At 46.0% G+C, this 17,492-nt stretch overlaps 1 protein-coding gene across 1 annotated transcript; it reads left to right on the plus strand.

Annotated features, from left to right (window-relative positions):
- The first annotated feature begins 9,932 nt into the window (after nt 1–9,932).
- LOC124661904 (GDSL esterase/lipase At5g45910-like) lies at nt 9,933–12,504 on the plus strand. The gene is made up of 5 exons (XM_047199792.1): nt 9,933–10,354; nt 10,481–10,696; nt 10,816–10,964; nt 11,097–11,370; nt 12,158–12,504. The coding sequence occupies exons 1-5, from the start codon at nt 10,093–10,095 to the stop codon at nt 12,367–12,369; spliced, it is 1,113 nt and encodes a 370-aa protein (XP_047055748.1). The 5' UTR covers nt 9,933–10,092; the 3' UTR covers nt 12,370–12,504.
- The last annotated feature ends 4,988 nt before the right edge of the window (nt 12,505–17,492 follow it).

Here is a 17,492-nt window from a genome sequence, read left to right on the forward strand (position 1 = left end):
CTGAGGATTACTCATGAATTTTCGCATATTTTTCTGAGTTTCCTACAGAGAGTTCTACTCAAATTCGTGACAGCTAGAAATCTGTTTCTGCGCAGAAATCCAAATCTAGTATCAACCTTACTATCAAAGACTTTACTTGGCACAACAATGCAATAAAATAAAAATAAGGAGAGGTTGCTACAGTAGTAACAACTTCCAAAACACAACAAAACAGTAGCAAAATAAAGACATGGGTTATCTCCCAAGAAGTGCTTTCTTTATAGCCATTAAGATGGGCTCAGTAATTTTAATGATGCACTCGCAAGAAATAGGAGTTGAAGCAAAAGAGAGCATCAAAAGCAATTATGAAACACTTTTAAGTCTAACCCACTTCCTATAAAAAGGAATCTTGTAAATAAACAAGTCATGTAAGCATAATGCAACAAGCATAGAAAGGCAACACAAGCGCAACTTCAAGATTCTCAACATAAAGAGGGGAAATTTAATATTATTAAAATGCATATAACCATGTTTCCCTCTCTCATAATAACTTTCAGTGGCATCATGAACAAACTCAACAATATAACTATCACATAAAACATTCTTATTCACATGCATAAAAGTATCATTACTCTCCACATAAGCATAATCAATTTTATTAGTAATAGTGGGAATAAAACTATCACAACCATCATTGTAATTATCATAAATTGCAGGCATGGTATAATCATAATAAACTTTATCCTCCATAGTAGGTGGCACCAAAATACCACTATCATTATAATCATCATAAATGGGAGGCAAAGTATCATCAAAGAAAATTTTCTCCTCAAAACTTGGGGGACTAAAAATATCACAACCAGCTTCCCCAAGCTTAAATTCTTCCATAGCATTAGCAATAATAGTATTCAAAGAGTTCATGCTAATAACATTGCTACAACTATTTTGCAAACAAAGTTCCATGGTTTTTTTTTAATTCTCTCTTCAAACAAATCATGTCCTAATTCAATATAATGTTCATAAAGATCTCTAATTTTTTTGTTGTTTTCCAGTAAGCCTAACTAGTGAAAATAAAAACAAGAAACAAAAAGATATAATTGCAGGATCTAAAGGAAATAGCTTCGAGCACTCACACACGGCAACGCAGTGCTAGTAAATAGCTTAGTAGTCGGAGGATGTGAATACCTTTTACCTTACCTCCAAGGCAACGGCGCCGAGAAAATAGCTTGATGTCTACGCACGCTTCTATTCACTGTAGACGGTGTTGGGCCTCCAAGAGCGAGGGGTTTGTAGAACGGCGGCAAGTTTCCCTTAAGTGAATCACCCAAGGTTTATCGAACTCGGGGAGGTAGAGGTCAAAGATATCCCTCTCAAGCAACCCTGCAATTAAGATACAAGAAGTCTCTTGTGTCCCCAACACACCTAATACACTTGTCGGATGTATAGGTGCACTAGTTCGGCGAAGAGATAGTGAAATAGAAGTAATATGGATGATTATAAGTAGTAATTGCAATCTGAAATAAAAATGGCAGCAAGCAAACATGTAGCAGAACTTGTTGGAAATGAGGTTTCAATGCTTAGAAACAAGGCCTAGGGATCATACTTTCACTAGTGGACACTCTCAACAATGATCACATAACTGAATAAATAAATGCTAATCTCATACACTCTCTTGTTGGATAACAAACACCATTCATTGTGTAGGGCTACAAGAGCACCCTCAAGCCGGAGTAAACAAGCTCCACAACTTCATAAAGGAATCACACACGATGCGCACACTATCACCGTCACACCATGGAGAGTGAATCCGGAGTTCATATTAAAGTAACCTCTAGAGTGCATAATAGACCGTTGCAATTTAGACCGAGTACTAACATAGCATACACCCTGTCACCAATAGCTATGAAAGGGGGAATAGATCACATCAATACTATCATAGTAATAGTTAACTTCATACTCTACAAGAGATTACAATCATAACCTACGCCAAGTACTACATGATGCACACCTCTGTCAACATTACATCATGGAGGAGGAATAGACTATTTTAATAACATCACTAGAGTAGCACATAGATTAATAGTGATACAAAGCTCATGATCACATAAAGATCACACCATGGGAGAGAGAGATGAACCACATAGCTACCGGTAGAGCCCTCGGCCTCGGGGGAGAACTACTACCTCCTCATCATGGGAGACAGCAACGGCGATGAAGATGGCGGTGGTGTCGATGGAGATGACTCCGGGGGCAATTCCCCGTCCAGGCGGCGTGCCGGAACAGAGACTTCTGTCCCCCAAAACTTGTCTTCGCGATGGCGGCGGCTACGGAACTCTTCGTGGAATATGACTGGATGTTTTAGGGTTTTCGCGACGGAGAGAATATATAGGCGAAGGGGCGATGTCGGTGGAGTCCCGAGGTGGGGTCCCCACCTGGCGGCGCGGCCAAGGGGTGGCCCGCGCGCCCCTAGGGTGTGGGCACCTCGTGGCCCCCTTTCGTCTCTCCTTCGGACTCCGTGAAGCCCCTGGAAAAATAAGAACGTGGCCTTTCATTTCGTCCAATTCCGAGAATATTTCCTGTGTAGGATTTCTGAAACCAAAAATAGCATAAAACAGGAACTGGCGCTTCGGCATCTTGTTAATAGGTTAGTACCGGAAAATGCATCAAAACGATATAAAGTGTATATAAAACATGTGAGTATTGTCATAAAACTAGCATGGAACATAAGAAATTATAGATACGTTTGAGACGTATCAATCCGCATGCCCACTTCGGATATTCGGCAATCTTCATGGGCCCCTTGCTGGGCTGGTGGAGGTAGCCTAATGTTGGCCTGAAGGGTAATGGCCACATCAGGTACATACTACTAGTGGAAAGTACTATAAATCAGAGGGAGTATTAAAATATTTTATATTGCTCAAACCTAATGGTGGAGTAGCTATGAAGCTTTTCCAAGAACTTGAGATGGAACCATCCTTAAGGTCAGTATCAAAAATAAGGGGACCTTTTATCCTAGCTCCCTTGTATAGGAATAAAGAAATAAATAAAAATGACTAAATATTTTCGCAATCGTAACACCAAAGTTGTTGGAAAATATATACAAAAACCTAACAAAAAAATATGGCATGTAACTTGTAATAAACCGTGTTTGTATTATGTTATTCCGTTAATCGCAATTGATAGAGAAAGGTTGTTGTCTTAAAAAAACCCGGATCCTATGTCGCGGGTGCGTTTGCAGACACCGGGGGTGAGACCACCCCCTTTTAAGTTTGGTGAGGGGAGGCAAGGTGGTTAGAACAATATCACACATCACGGGAAACAAGAATCGATTTTACCCAAGTTTAAGTCAGTACCAAGCTCTAGTGACACTACACCCTGCTTGTGTGATATTATTGCTAGTGTTCTTGTTGGATTACAATGACGAACTGGCTTGCTAGGAGAGCCCGACAAGGTGGTTCCAGGCTGGAAGAACTACAGCGAGAAGACTTTGTCAGCCTCCAGTCTCACTGAAATCCAAGCCTTTTCGTAAGGGGATGATCTCTCCTTTTATACTAGTAGGGGCGGTGGACGCACCATTCCGTATGCGCAACACTTGTCCTCCCCGCGTGTCGCAAGCCACGGGGTCATTGCATGCATGCGCTACCTGGGCTCTCGGGTAGTGTGTGTGTGTGCGTGCGTGTGTGGCACCGCCGTGCTCTAGTCATACTCCTCTCGCCACGCGGTGATGAGCCCCTAGCCTCCCTTTCCGAGGGACGGGATTGTCCCCGGGTATAGGTTCCCAGGAAGGCTCTGTCTTTCGAGGGAAGCCGTTGATGCCTCCGCGGATGCGGTTTCTTCCCTCAGATGAGAGAGTGGCGTTGACTGATCTAGACTGATAACTACGCGACATTGATGAGGATCCCTGAGGCTCGCTTCATAAAGCTTAGCCTCGTGCCCCATTTTCTTGCAAGGTTCTTATCATTTTTCCCTATCATCCAGATTTTCCGCTTCCTCTTTGTGTTGTGACTGTGTTCATCATGTCGGGCATCAATAGTCAACTTTTTCTGCCTTGGCCGTCCTGATCCTTGTTATCCTGTCTTTCTTACCGGATTTTTGTCATGCATGTGTTGCCTCTCTTCGGCGGCTTGAGAGAGCAATGTGTGGCGGGCTTTTCCGGGGGGTGGGGTAAGAGGATTTGCTCTTCAACTCTTTCCGGGGGAGACATGGTCGAGACATCTCTAGCGGGATTGTAGATCTCCATATTGGTTTCCGTATATTCAATGAAGATCATTGTTGGTTTAACCACAATGTTAGGGATTCAATTAACCTCGTATCTAATTCCCTTTGTCTCTCGATATATTACTATCCCGAGATTAGATCACCAGTATCATCATACCTAGTTCAATTCGTTACCATCTACCAATCTTTACTCATTCCATAATATAATATCATTGTAACTAACTCATTAATCACTTGCATGCAAGCTCTTTAGATATTACATTACTGAGCGGGCCCAGAGAATATCCGTTCATCATGCAACCCAATAAGCACTTTCCGATATACCCAAAGACAACTTTATGATCACCCAATTACGAAGTGAGATTTGATGCTCTTAAAGCATTCTTCCGCTAATAGGGAGTGATATAATTTCATAGTCTAAGAGATCAGTTGACATTAAAATCAGCTTAGGAAATGTAAACACGGTGACTTCATCTTATTGCTTTGCAAAATTGAGTCTGTCCATCACATCATTATCCTAATAATATAACCTTAATATTAACCGACAACTCGTGTTTATTGTTAGGAAACCATAACCATTAGTAATCAACAAGCTAGTCAAGTAGAGGCCTACTAGGGACATACTGTTTTTGGTGAAACCACACATGTATCACCTTTCCAGTTAATATAATTCTAGCATGGAGTATAAACATTTATCATGAATAATATAATAGCTTTATTATTACCTCTAGAGCATATTTTCAATCCTATCCCACTTGCACTACTTGAGTATCAAGGATAATCTATCGATAAGAATTGGAGTTCTTATTGTTCATAAGACAATCAATTACTCATGGAAGACCCTTCTCGTTCCGCTTAGCCCTATCAGATATTTTAGTGATAGGTTCTATAGGAACTTGACGAATCCTATTTGCTCAAATACCTAATGAACAATTTAGGTTTTCCAGATTAAGCTCAAAATGCACACCAGTGGGCAATCAATGAACATATAATTCCGGCCCCACGTTGCGAGTTCTGTTAATGAACATGTCTAAGACTTTTCTATTCACAAATAGCACTAGTATTGATATGGCATTACCCTTTGGGTAACCAACATTAGACTACCTCCTCCGGTCCAACTAGGGGCCCATGAAGATTGCCCAACAATCAAGGTGGGCCTATACGTCGGTTCCAGCAAAAGAGACTTACCCGAAGAAGTGTTCTTGATGAACAAGCCAAGAAGACGCTATACAAGGAAAGATTAGAATGGATCTCTTTGTAACCTAGACGAGTCCGGACAGAATTCTCGGGACCTGGCTGCTATATAAAGGCCAGGAGAGGGTCTGCCGAAACACAACTTGAACACGTTGATCCACCGCAAGTCAAGAGCTAGAATCCTAGAATCTTAGCCTCTCGACGAGACAACCACCACAACCTATCGGATACCCCATTGTAATCATATATATTCAATAATCAAGATTAGACAAGTAAGAAGTAAGGGTTTTACCTCATTGAGGGCCCTGAACCTGGGTAAATCTCTCTCCCCGTTTGTTTGGTATCCGATGTCTCGTGTCAGCATGCAGAATTCCGTCAACTCCAAGCACCCTCAACAAGTATCCTTCTGTTGAAACTCAGCAATTAGCACTAGTAAGTTGTTGAAATCAGGGAACATCGTGTCAGTTGGCTATAGAAACGGACGGCTCAGTTCGCCACCATTGAACTGGTCCTTTTATGTTAAGTCCAAAGGCGCCAGAGTACTAGAGGAGTACAGGATTTTATTTTTATTTTATCGAAACCGCACGCCCGTAATCATACAATACTTGTATTTATACGAATCAAAAACAGCTTAGAAAACATTAATAGCACACGTACAAATATGAAAATACAGGAAAGATACAAGTTGTACACGTGACTTTGCCATGCTTTAGGGAATCTCCACCTTCACCAAGGTTTCAATGGCAGTGGAAGGTGGTGGATCGCGCGTCGGCACACAAGACGCAAAGCAGGTGCGCTGGCGCGTGTCGTGCTCGAGGGTGAACCACATGTCCTGGTGGTTCGAGTACTCACGTAGGATGGGTCATCGAGGAGGTCCGGCGGGAGGAGCATGTGGTGCCGTTGAATCTCGTTTCGGTGGGAAGAAGCTTCTGACCGATCTTCACTTGGCGCGAGAGAAATCCGAGGACGATCACCATTATTCACAATACTAGCAACCCCCTCACCGCGGGTCAACTACCAACGGGATCGGAAGATATGGAGAGGGCAGTCCAGCATGGCCCGACGGTGTGGCAAGTCCGACACCAGGACCGCACTAGCCCAGACCACCCGGTCCAGATCTTAGCCGAAACCCTAGATCGGATCGAGGTGGCACAGAGAACCACAACACAGAGGGCGACAACGGCGCACCACCCCTTCCTTGTCGCCGATCCGGTGGAGGCACTCAGGCCCCGGCCACGCCCAGCCACGCCTAAAGTCGTGTCTGTGAGGATTTGAACTCAGATTATGGGTTTGTACATCCACTCCCCCAACCAGTTGAGCTAGGCTGACTTTCCTGCCGCTAGATTATTCACCGAATAAAGAAAAAAACAAGTAAGAAAAGCATAATTAAGAACTAGACCTCTCCCCCACACACCGCCGACCAGCGTGGCCACCGACGGCGAGGGGTGTAGAGGCCAGTGGATGGATGTGAGTAGAGGGGCAAGGGAGAGGAAGAAAGGTTTTACACGGGTATTCTCCACATGGCCTAATATAAGGATGAGGGGATAATAGAAGGTCGGAAAAATCTTAAGAGATATATCACTGAGTTCTATAAAAAACTCTTTTGTAATCCAGATTTAACTAATATTCATTTTAATAATCTAGGAATAGAAAGGCTTAATGTAGATGAATGTGAAGTGCTGATGAAATACTTTACCATGGATGAATTAAAAATTGCTGTGTTTGAAATGGTAGCAAACAAGGCAGCTGGCCCAGATGTGTTTAATGCAGAATTTTATCAGAAAAATTGGGAATAGGTGAAGCAGGATCTTTTTGACCTGTTGATTGATTTCCAGAAAGGGGAGCTAGATGTAGCCAGGTTAAACTATGGAGTAATAACCCTAGTGCCAGAAGGGAAATATGCAGACAAAATACAAAAATATAGGCCCATTTGTCTTTTGAATGTGTCTTTCGAAATAATCACAAGAGTTTTGGTTAATAGATTCATTCAAGTGATTTGGAAGAATATTCTCTTGAATCAAACAAATTTTATCAAATGGAGGTACATAATGAAGGGGGTAAATGTATTTTATCAACGGGAGGTACATAATGGAGGGGAAATGGACTAGGCACATATTTGATAGAAGGAGGGGTGGCAATTTTGCAGTATTCAGATGACACCATCCTCCTTCTTGAAGATAACCTGGATCACGCAAGAAATCTGAAAGTAATTCTTTGTTTATTTGAGCAGATGTCAGGATTGAAAATCAATTTCCATAAGAGTGATATCTACTGTCTAGGGGAAGCTTCAGAAATAGAGGGGGACTTTGAGAGGAGTTTTATTTGTAAATCTGGTTTGCTCCATATGAAATACTTGAGAGTACCTATTAACAAGAAAATATTGAGGAATTATGATTGGGATTCTACTGAAGGAAAAATGAGAAGTAAATTAGGACCTTGGCAAGGGAAAATGCTAGTGATGGGAGGGAGAGTCACCCTGATCAATTCATCCCTGACTAGTGACCCTTTGTACATGCTCTCCTTCTATAGAATACCAAGTGGTGTGAAGGAAAAAATGGACAGAATTAGGAACAGTTATCATTGGGATGAGACTGAGGATAAAAAAGAAATACCATTTGGTTAATTGGCAGACAATGTGTATGCCAAAAGACTGAGTTTTAGACTTCGAGAAAATGAATATTGCTTTGTTATCTAAGTGGTTATGGAAGTTGTTTAATGAGGATGGTATATGACAGCAAATCCTTAGGAAAAAATACCTCCAAAAGTAGACTCTCTCCCAGGCAGTAACCAAAAATGGGGACTCATATTTCTGGCAGGGGCTGATGGAGATTAAAAAAATCTTTTGGTAACACTGCAAGGTGCAAGTAGGGAATGAAGCTAAGACAAGCTTTTGTTAAGATCAGTGGATAGGCTCTTCCTGCCTAGCCAAAACTTTCCCAAGACTGTTCCTAATCACCATGAATAGAAATGTGACAATACAGAAAGTCTTTGATACAGGTGTGGAAGGGCTTAGGTTTAGGAGAGCAATGGTTGGAGAACTTAGATAACAGGGCTGAACTAAAAAAGCTGCTGGGAGAGTTAACTTGAATAATGAACATGATAAGTTAATATGGAAGTTAACAAATTCATGGATCTTTTCAGTTAAGTCCTTATATCTGGCAATGCAATTTAATGGAGTTGTACCTTACAATTTAATGTGGAAAATCAAGATACCCCTCAGAATTAAAACTTTCTTGTGGTTAATGCTGAAAAAAGCATTCTAACAAGATATGTGTTGCTACAGAGGGGAGGGAATATGAGAGAAAATGTATGTGGAAGTAATGAAACTATTAAACACCTCTTTTTTAAATGTCCCCTTGCTAGATACATTTGGAATGTGGTCAGCTGTACATTTGGTTTCAACTTCCATTTTGAATCTGTTGACCATTGCATCTTCAATTGGTTAAAAGGGTTTGTGGAAAAGAAAAAAATAAATCCTTGCTGTAGGGATAGCTGATGTAATATAGAGCATTTGGAAAACAAGGAACTTAGCGTGTTTCGAAAAGAAATAGCCTGATGAACCTTATATGATGATACTAAAAATTTGCTACTATATTAACTGTTGGAGTTTATTGCAGGTGAAGGAGAACGTTAAGGATCGGCTGGAGTTCTATGTAAAGGTGCTGGAAAAGGTTGTGAATCATGTGTATGGAGCAAGGAGAAGCTGGGTGTCGTGGACGCCAAAGCTAATGACGTAGAAGAATAAAAAGAGAGGAAGAAGAATGGCAGCAACAGGGAAGGCAAAAAATGCATTTGGTGCAAGAGATGATCTTAGGGGAGGAGGTGGAAGTTGGCAGCAAAAAGACCTCGTTTCTCTCTATGTTTTCAGCTCGTTTTCGCCTGCATTTTGCTGTTACTTGTTATGTACTGTCTGGAAAACCTGGTGGGTAGTCTGATCAGTAACTGATCAAAAACCTGTTTAGTTTGCTTGTTTGCTGTTATGTTGTAAGGTGTGAGTATGTAGTATGATGGTTTCGCTAATGAAATTGGGGGTGATCCCCTTTTATCTAAAAAAAAGTTCTTCACAGGGCTGTATCGGGCGTTTGAGAGAGTGCTTCTGTAGTTATGTGGAGTACATGATTTACATGTGTCCCTCCGCTGCATGTCAATCTGAGGCGCCGCGTGACCACCGGTGGAACAGATGGCCTCGAGCGAAGATACCCGTACTCCCAAGCTCATCGTGAGCATCACCGCGTCGTCCTTGTCTGAATAATTAAGGTTTGGGAGTGTCAGTCAGGCCCGAGCTCACACGTGAAGCATCAATTATCCATTCAGTAGGGGACGAACCAAGCTGCTTGATTCGGGGTTCCGGCGGCGCCTAGCCTAGTTACCGTGCCATCTTCACCTTCACCTTCATCTTCAACCATGGATCGCGCAAAGCTGCTGGGATTTGCCTTGCCCTCGGCGCGCAGCGCATTAACTCCACCACCTACAATCTCAAGCGCATGGCAGAGGTGAATGAGACTTTATAGAGGCACCATTACTGGACCTGTCCTGATGTGGAAACGGGCGGCATCGCCTCGTGCCAGTGTCTCACTCTCCCCCTAGTCTCCTGGCTGTATAGCCCAGCTGCCCAGAGGAGTGAGTGGACATCAGTGTGGGTCGAGCTAGCCAGCTAGTGTGTGCCACAGCTTTGCGGCGCTGCAGCTCTCCCGCATTTCCATGGCGATCTCCAGGCTCTCCGTCCTCGTCGCCCTCCTGGCCTGCTGCTGCTCCCTCGTGCGGGTCTCCCAGTGCGGTGGCGGCAACCGGCAGAACTACACCTCGATGTTCAGCTTCGGCGACTCCCTCACTGACACCGGCAACCTGCTCGCGTCCAGCCAGCTCCCTTTCACCACCGTCGGCAGGTTCCCCTATGGCATGACCTACTTCCACCGCCCCACCGGCCGCTGCTCCGACGGCCGCCTCGTCGTCGACTTCCTTGGTGAGTGCTCGTCGCCCAATGTTGCTCTCGTGCTTACCAGAAAGAATGAATTAGACATGTGATGTTTCTTGCGCATCTCCACTGACATTTGTGTGGCTCTTGTGCGCTCTTTTTCTTTGGCTGCAGCGCAAGCGTTTGGCCTGCCGCTGCTGCAGCCGTACCTGTCGCGCGGTAAGGATGTCCGGCAGGGCGTGAACTTCGCCGTGGGCGGCGCCACGGCCATGGACCCGCCATTCTTCGAGGGGATAGGGGCATCGGACAAGCTCTGGACCAACCTGTCCCTCAGCGTCCAGCTCGACTGGTTCGAGAAGCTCAAGCCTTCACTCTGCGACTCACCAAAAAGTCCGTGGTCAATTCTTTACTACTACTTGTGTCACCTCTACTGATTTGGGGTCAATCTCTGAAACTATCAGTCATGGCAAGATTCTCCCTAACGTCTTGTTTAAAAACCGAATAATCAGATTGCAAGGAGTATTTCAGCAACTCCCTGTTCTTGGTGGGGGAGATTGGGGGAAACGACTACAACTACGCCTTCTTCAAGGGCAAGACCTTGGACGACGCCAAATCCTACGTCCCCACCGTCGCCTCCGCGGTTATCGACGCTACCGAGGTGAGCACACCTCCAATGTTTTTCTCTCTTTCAAGAGCTCTCTACTGCTCATTCAGAGATGGAACAGTCTTCAGTTTCCATGTCGATCTTCTAGCATAGTACTCAACTCTCACTGTATTCGCATTGTCACAGAGGCTGATCAAGGCCGGCGCGATGCACCTGGTGGTGCCGGGGAACCTGCCGATGGGGTGCTCGTCGGCGTACCTCACCCTGCACCCGGGCAGGAACAGCAGCGACTACGACTCCGTCGGCTGCCTCAAAACGTACAACGACTTCACGCAGCGCCACAACGCTATGGTCCAGCAGAAGCTGCAGGTGCTTCGCCTCAAGTACCCCAACGCCAGGATCATGTACGCCGACTACTACGGCGCCGCCATGTCCTTCGCAAGGAACCCCAAGAAATTCGGTGAGTATGCAAACCAATCTTGCACACCTGCTGACACTTTTCCGTCCATAAGACCAACTTCAACGGACCGACGCATTTCGAAAATGTGTCTGAAATGGTCTGTTTCATTGCAAATGGTCCCTCGGAGTCGGAGCACATATTGATCCATCGATCCACCGGCGGAGATATCTAGGATGGTATCCGAACTGAATGGACAGGGAGGCATTGGACTTTTGTAGTACGTGGAACACCATGAAGCGAATCATTCAGGAACGACAGCTACACTCAACGGTAACCATGCCTCAACGATGGCCCGCGATATGGAGGTACAGTGCCGTTGCTGCATTAGGGGCCAGCAAGATGCAGCAAAAGATCGTGGGGCTGTTCAGAGAAGATCTGGAGGATTTGAAAGTGTCTTTTTCAGGGAAAGGCTAGCCGTGTTTCAGCACAAAAAGACATGCTCCACTTAACTGTCTTTGGTCATCTTCTGCATCCGGTACCGCTTAACGTGGTTTCTGACACTGAAACAATGGATCTGCACATGTGGCCGGTGTGGTGGTGGCTATCCAGAGTTCTAGGAATTATGTATCCATCTGGTGGAACTTTGAGAAAGGAGGAGCTGAACTACTGACATTCATGGATTTCTAAGTACACAATAAGCACAATTCTTTGGTCTTTTGACACGCACTAAATATGGGTTTCAAGGTTCTTCGATCGCTTGTACTCCTCGTTATCGAATGGCAGCTGAACTGTAACATTGTTAATTAGTGGAGCTGAATTCTAACCTGTCAGCTTGTGGCTGTTGCAGGGTTCAAGCATGGCCCGCTGAAGACGTGCTGCGGCGGCGGCGGGCCGTACAACTTCAACCCGGTGGCGAGCTGCGGCGTCCGGGGATCCAGCGTGTGCGCGGACCCGTCGGCGTACGCCAACTGGGACGGCGTGCACCTGACGGAGGCCGCCTACCGCGCCATCGCCGACAGCATCCTCCACGGCCCCTACACCAGCCCTAGGCTGCTCTGACCCTCAGCCCTGCAGTGTTCTTGGTTAAGCTAGTCGTGACTTGGTGTGACTGATCTGTGTAATGGATACAACTGGAGTGAGCTAGGGGTGAAGTGTTCTACCACTTGAAATATGACTGCGCATTTCTGCGATTAATCGGTGCCGGAGTACAGTAGAGGCAAGCAAAGGAAGTCTTGTTCCTCCCGACGGCAGCCGCAGTTAGTGTTCTGGGCCTATTCGTTGATTATTTTTACATGCGGTCCAGTTGTATAATTTACAGGACCTCGGCTGGAAAGCCCAAGGTCACGCTGGGGCGCGTGGGCTCATCCAATCGCACGTGACGGGTGCTCCACACTGTTGCTGGCGGCAATTTCTGTTTGACGCTTAGAGCGTCAAGTAGAAGTAGGGGCCAAATGCCTACCCCTTTTGTCTCCCGTATCGCATTACTGGCTCTGGTCCATTTATTCCGCTCCTTTCCCTACAAGGAGTCAAGGACTATATGTTCCATTCTTGGCAAAAGACATGTCAACAAAACGGTTGAAACTAGTAGTGGATGATATGTATTATCCGACAATCGTATTTGATAAGCTAAAAATGAAATCCATCTAAAAAAATGAAATCCGAACATCCATGGAAACAGATATGGTAAATATCTGGATCCGTTTGACAAAAACAAATACAAATGCTAATATGACAACACAATACAAAATACCGTACGAAATTACTGCTAAGAAACGTCATTGCTTTAACGATCAAGCTCACTGTTGAGACTTTTTGTACACAGGATGACACGTACCTGTATATTTACATGTCCAACCTATTCTAATAAGTAGATTCACAAACTGATATTTCGAAAGTCATCCCACCCGATGATGACAAGTTAAAATGTTTATACTAAACTATTTTACTTTTCCATGACTCCTATACCATTATTGATATTTTAAACTTATTGATGCAACATTCCACATATTAGATTGCATATTAGTTTTAATTGTATCTAGATAAATGTAACGCACTATCAATATATTTAGTATATTTTAGTAAGATTATTTTTTTCTAAATAACCTGAAACTACAAATATGAATTTCACTATGAATCTATGCAAACCAATATTTACTGTACAAAATACTTTCCACCTAAAGTATAGTGTGTTTGTAACTATTGTTTCAATATAATATCTACAAAACTTAGTAGGTGTTGGCGTCAGAAACCCCCTGGCGGGCAGAGACGGTCAGCACGGTAGAGCCGGGAACAACTAGGGCTGCGGCTGGCCCCAGTCCCTCAGAGCGACGGCCCGCAAAGCCTCCTGGTCGCACGTCCGATGTTTATCACAAGGGCGTGCCACCCGACCTATACACGGTCGAGGAAGGTGTGGATGATGCCTCGCTTAGTTTCTGCGGGGCACACACGTAAACGTTAAATACGAGCCTCGATCGGCTCTCGGGTTATCCCGTGAATCGGCTCAAAGAGCCGATCCACCCATGATTCAGACGGGGTGTCCGAATATATGGTGGTCCTGCTTGATCAAGGTAAAGCTAATGAGATCCACGACGATGTAGGGTTTTCACCGCATAATCGGATCATCCTACTCACGATTGGGCCTCGCGCTCGCGCACGGTGACCGTAAGCCGATCCTAGAGAGGGCCTAAAAACCAACACGAGGTTGATCCTCGGAACATCTTTTCTAGGGCTAGCAAACGCCACCCTACACGCCGCTGGATCCTCCAACCCTTTGTAAGGCCTAACTATTGCGGATGTTAAACTAATCCTTGGTGAAACAAGGAGCAACCGTAACGGATCAGATCTACTAAACTATGATCAAGCGGGGTGCCGCCCCTACACCTAAGATAGGTGTAAGGGCGGCTAGATATGCAAGGGTTGCACTACGATAGCATATTATACGAAGAACAATGCTAACCCTAACATATCTAAGATAACTACGTTGCTCGCCATCAAAAAGGCTTCAGTACGAGCAACGCATGAATAACGTGATAGGCAGCATGGTGCTTACCGGTAGAAACCCTCGAGACGAAGGAGTTGGCGATGCGCCGAGATTTGTTTGTGGTTGAACGTTGGTTGTTGTTTATTCCATAAACCCTAGGTACATATTTATAGTCCAGGGGACTTTCTAATGTGGGCGTGCACTAACCGTGCACGGGTAAAACTCTATCTCCTAAACCGACACGTAAACTAACATGTTACAGATACAAGGGCAAACTAGCCCAAACTTTGCATGTAAGGCCGATTCACGTATTTCTTCCATCTATATATTCTCTAAGTCCATCTTGATCGCGGCCCACCTCTGACTCGGTCAAATTCTGGTGATAACACATGCCCCCTGGTTTTGGAAATGACATTTCCAAAATCATCATGCTTTCTTTCGTCGGGTCATGTCGTAGCAGAGCAGAACTGTTGCAGCATCCTTCATCATGACACTTTGTCTTTCCCACTTCTCTGTGAAATTTGATAGCCCTAGCATCACTTCCTCGGAAACTACAGTGGCATTGAATCTCCACTAGGCTCCTCATTATTTAACCATGCCAATTGACTAGTCCTCTTCATCCCCTTCCTCTGCTCTAGCGGTCGGCACCAAAAAACCCTCTCCTCCTGTAGCAATGTCTTCCTCTTCCTACTCCGCTTCAGGCCTCTCTCTCCAATCGTCGCCGAAGAACAAGGAAGAGGACGATCCCCGCTCCGGGGCGAACCCCATCTCCTCTGACCAGGAGAAGAAAGAAGGAGGAGCGGAGAGGGCTAAGGCCTCCCCCTCCGCCAGGCTTCCGCCGAAGAAGCGCTCCCGCATGTGGGCGGACAGCGAGGACGACGATAACGACGAGGAAGAAGAAGATGAGGAGGAGGAAGAAGATTCCTCCTCCTCCGCTGGATATCCTCCAACGAAGCGCTTCCGCAGCTGGGCGGATAGCGAGGATGATGATGATGACGAGGAGGAGGAGGAAGCTCCAGCCGACGGCTGGGGCAGCAGCGGCGAGGAGCTTCCTGGGAGCAGCGCCGACGACCTCGACGACGGCGATGATGAGGACAGCGACGACTAGTAGAGTAGGACCAGTAGTAGCAGTGCACTAGGCACCAGATCCCTCTTTTGAGAGCCATCGGCTCTTCTTGTAAAGCCGCTCCTTTGAATTAATGAGAATTGTTCTCTCAATTCCTTCTTCCATTAATCCAATTTCCTTCCTTCCGCTTGCCACACCAAGACCGATAGCAACGAATCGGATTATTGTGTTTTTTCTTGACCGTGGTATTTTGCAGTCCCGCAGCCGATGACCTTTCATCGGCCAATTTGAGAAACCAGTCTCCTTCCTTTTCTTGCAGTACCAGCACGGTCCAACCCTCGTACAAGACGATGGCTTTTTCTTCCCAGATCCTCTCTGAGGAGATCACGATGCAGTGTCAGCCAATGTAACTCCAATCGGCTCCTTAATAGAGCATCTACCGAGCCTGTTGCCCCCGAGTCTCGGCCAAGGCAAAACGAGAGAAGAGGATGCGCAAATTAGCTGAATGGGCCTGGGCTTGATCATGCAGAGCCAGCCGATTTGAACACAAATCGGCTCCCCAGGGCAGAGAGCCTTCAAGGTGAGCTGCCCCCCGGGTTTCTTCAGACCGCCTCTAGCGCCTTGTTGACTAGATCGGCTCCCTTCCTTTGGTGGATCTGAGGCAACCCATCCTTGACCTGATCTTCGTGGTCTGCTTACTTCCCCATTACACCCCTTGAGTCGATGGCCATGCACCGGCTTTCATATCCTCAAGTCGATGTCTGCTGCATCGGCTGTGCTCGAAAATTTTCGAATTTTTTGAATTTTTTTTACGGCCGATTTATGCATCGGCCCCCATGCTTTAATACCCATCACCAAAGGATGAGACACTTCTACTGCATATCCTCGTGTTTTATCCACCTGGGTGCCCCCCCGAGCCGATTCTGTCAAGAGAATTGATGGTATCGGCTCTGTTGGATAACATGTTGAACCCAGGCGGAACGGATGGTGAGGATAATTTTGGCCGATTGCTGGAATCGGCCTCCACATTGCTTGCTCGGTGAAGGTTTTGTAATGTCCCTTCATAAATCTTTTGGGGCCGATCACAAGGATCAGCCTCGCCGCGTTTGCTCATTGGCGTACTCTTGCTACTCGTTCAGGCCGGTAGATAAAACCAGCCCAATCTCTGACTTTACCGTATTGGTGCGCTTGCCGTCGTCCACCTTGAGTGCATCGGGCAAACGTGGAGCACTAAGCTTCGTCGGAAGAACGAGCACCATGTTTGTGCCAGCCGATGTTTCATCATCGGCTTTCCTTTGCTTGGGGCGCCACTCTTTTCTTTGTGGACGACCCTCTTCATCCAGGGTTCGCTGAACTTTCGCAGCTAGATCAGGCCTTGCCTTCCTCAATGTATGCAAGTATAACCTCTCGGCTTCCTCCAGGCCGCGCAATCGCTGAACCCTGCGTTTCTGGGAACGGCTGAGTCCGTCAGGGCACCACCTTGGCCGGTGGTACTGTCTTCTTCTTCTTCTTGTCCCTCGTTTTCTGAATCCTCGAGATCTTCCCATAGAGGGGACTCAGCGCGTTTGCTTTGTGGTGGGAGAGGCCCTAAGCGCTCGAACACGGACAAATTGGCTGCCTCCTTCTTCTTCCGGTTGCATTCTGGGCAATTGCCGATTGTTGGCAATCGGCTCATTCCTGAATCCCAGCAGTGTCTGAAGAAGGGACAATCCCAGTGCCTGTCCTCGTTGTCCCGCTCCCTTGCCTTTTCGTTGGCACAACGTTCGTGCTCCTCCTCATCACGATTATGCCGACGATGTCTTCTGGCTTCTCTAGCCAGACGATCTCTTTCATCATCATTGCTGGACCGTCGGCGTTGGTCATACTGACTCACATACTTGTTGAGGAGGTGATCAGAGAGAGGTCGCTGATATCTTATGTTCTTCACTTCTCCCTCTGTTACGTAGCGCTTGCCATCTTGGCGGAGCTGATCGCACGGAGCGGCTTCCTCTATATCTTTGCTATGAGAGCAGCTGCCCTCATCTCCATCCTTGCCAGCGTGGTGTCCAGATCCTACCATGTTGATACTGAACGAAGACCCTGGCTGGCAACCTTCGTGGTAAGTATACTCCACCATGTTAACGGCGGGGAAAGGGT

The sequence above is a fragment of the Lolium rigidum genome, chromosome 6 (assembly GCF_022539505.1).
Source record: "Lolium rigidum isolate FL_2022 chromosome 6, APGP_CSIRO_Lrig_0.1, whole genome shotgun sequence".
NCBI classification, from domain to species: Eukaryota; Viridiplantae; Streptophyta; class Magnoliopsida; order Poales; family Poaceae; genus Lolium; species Lolium rigidum.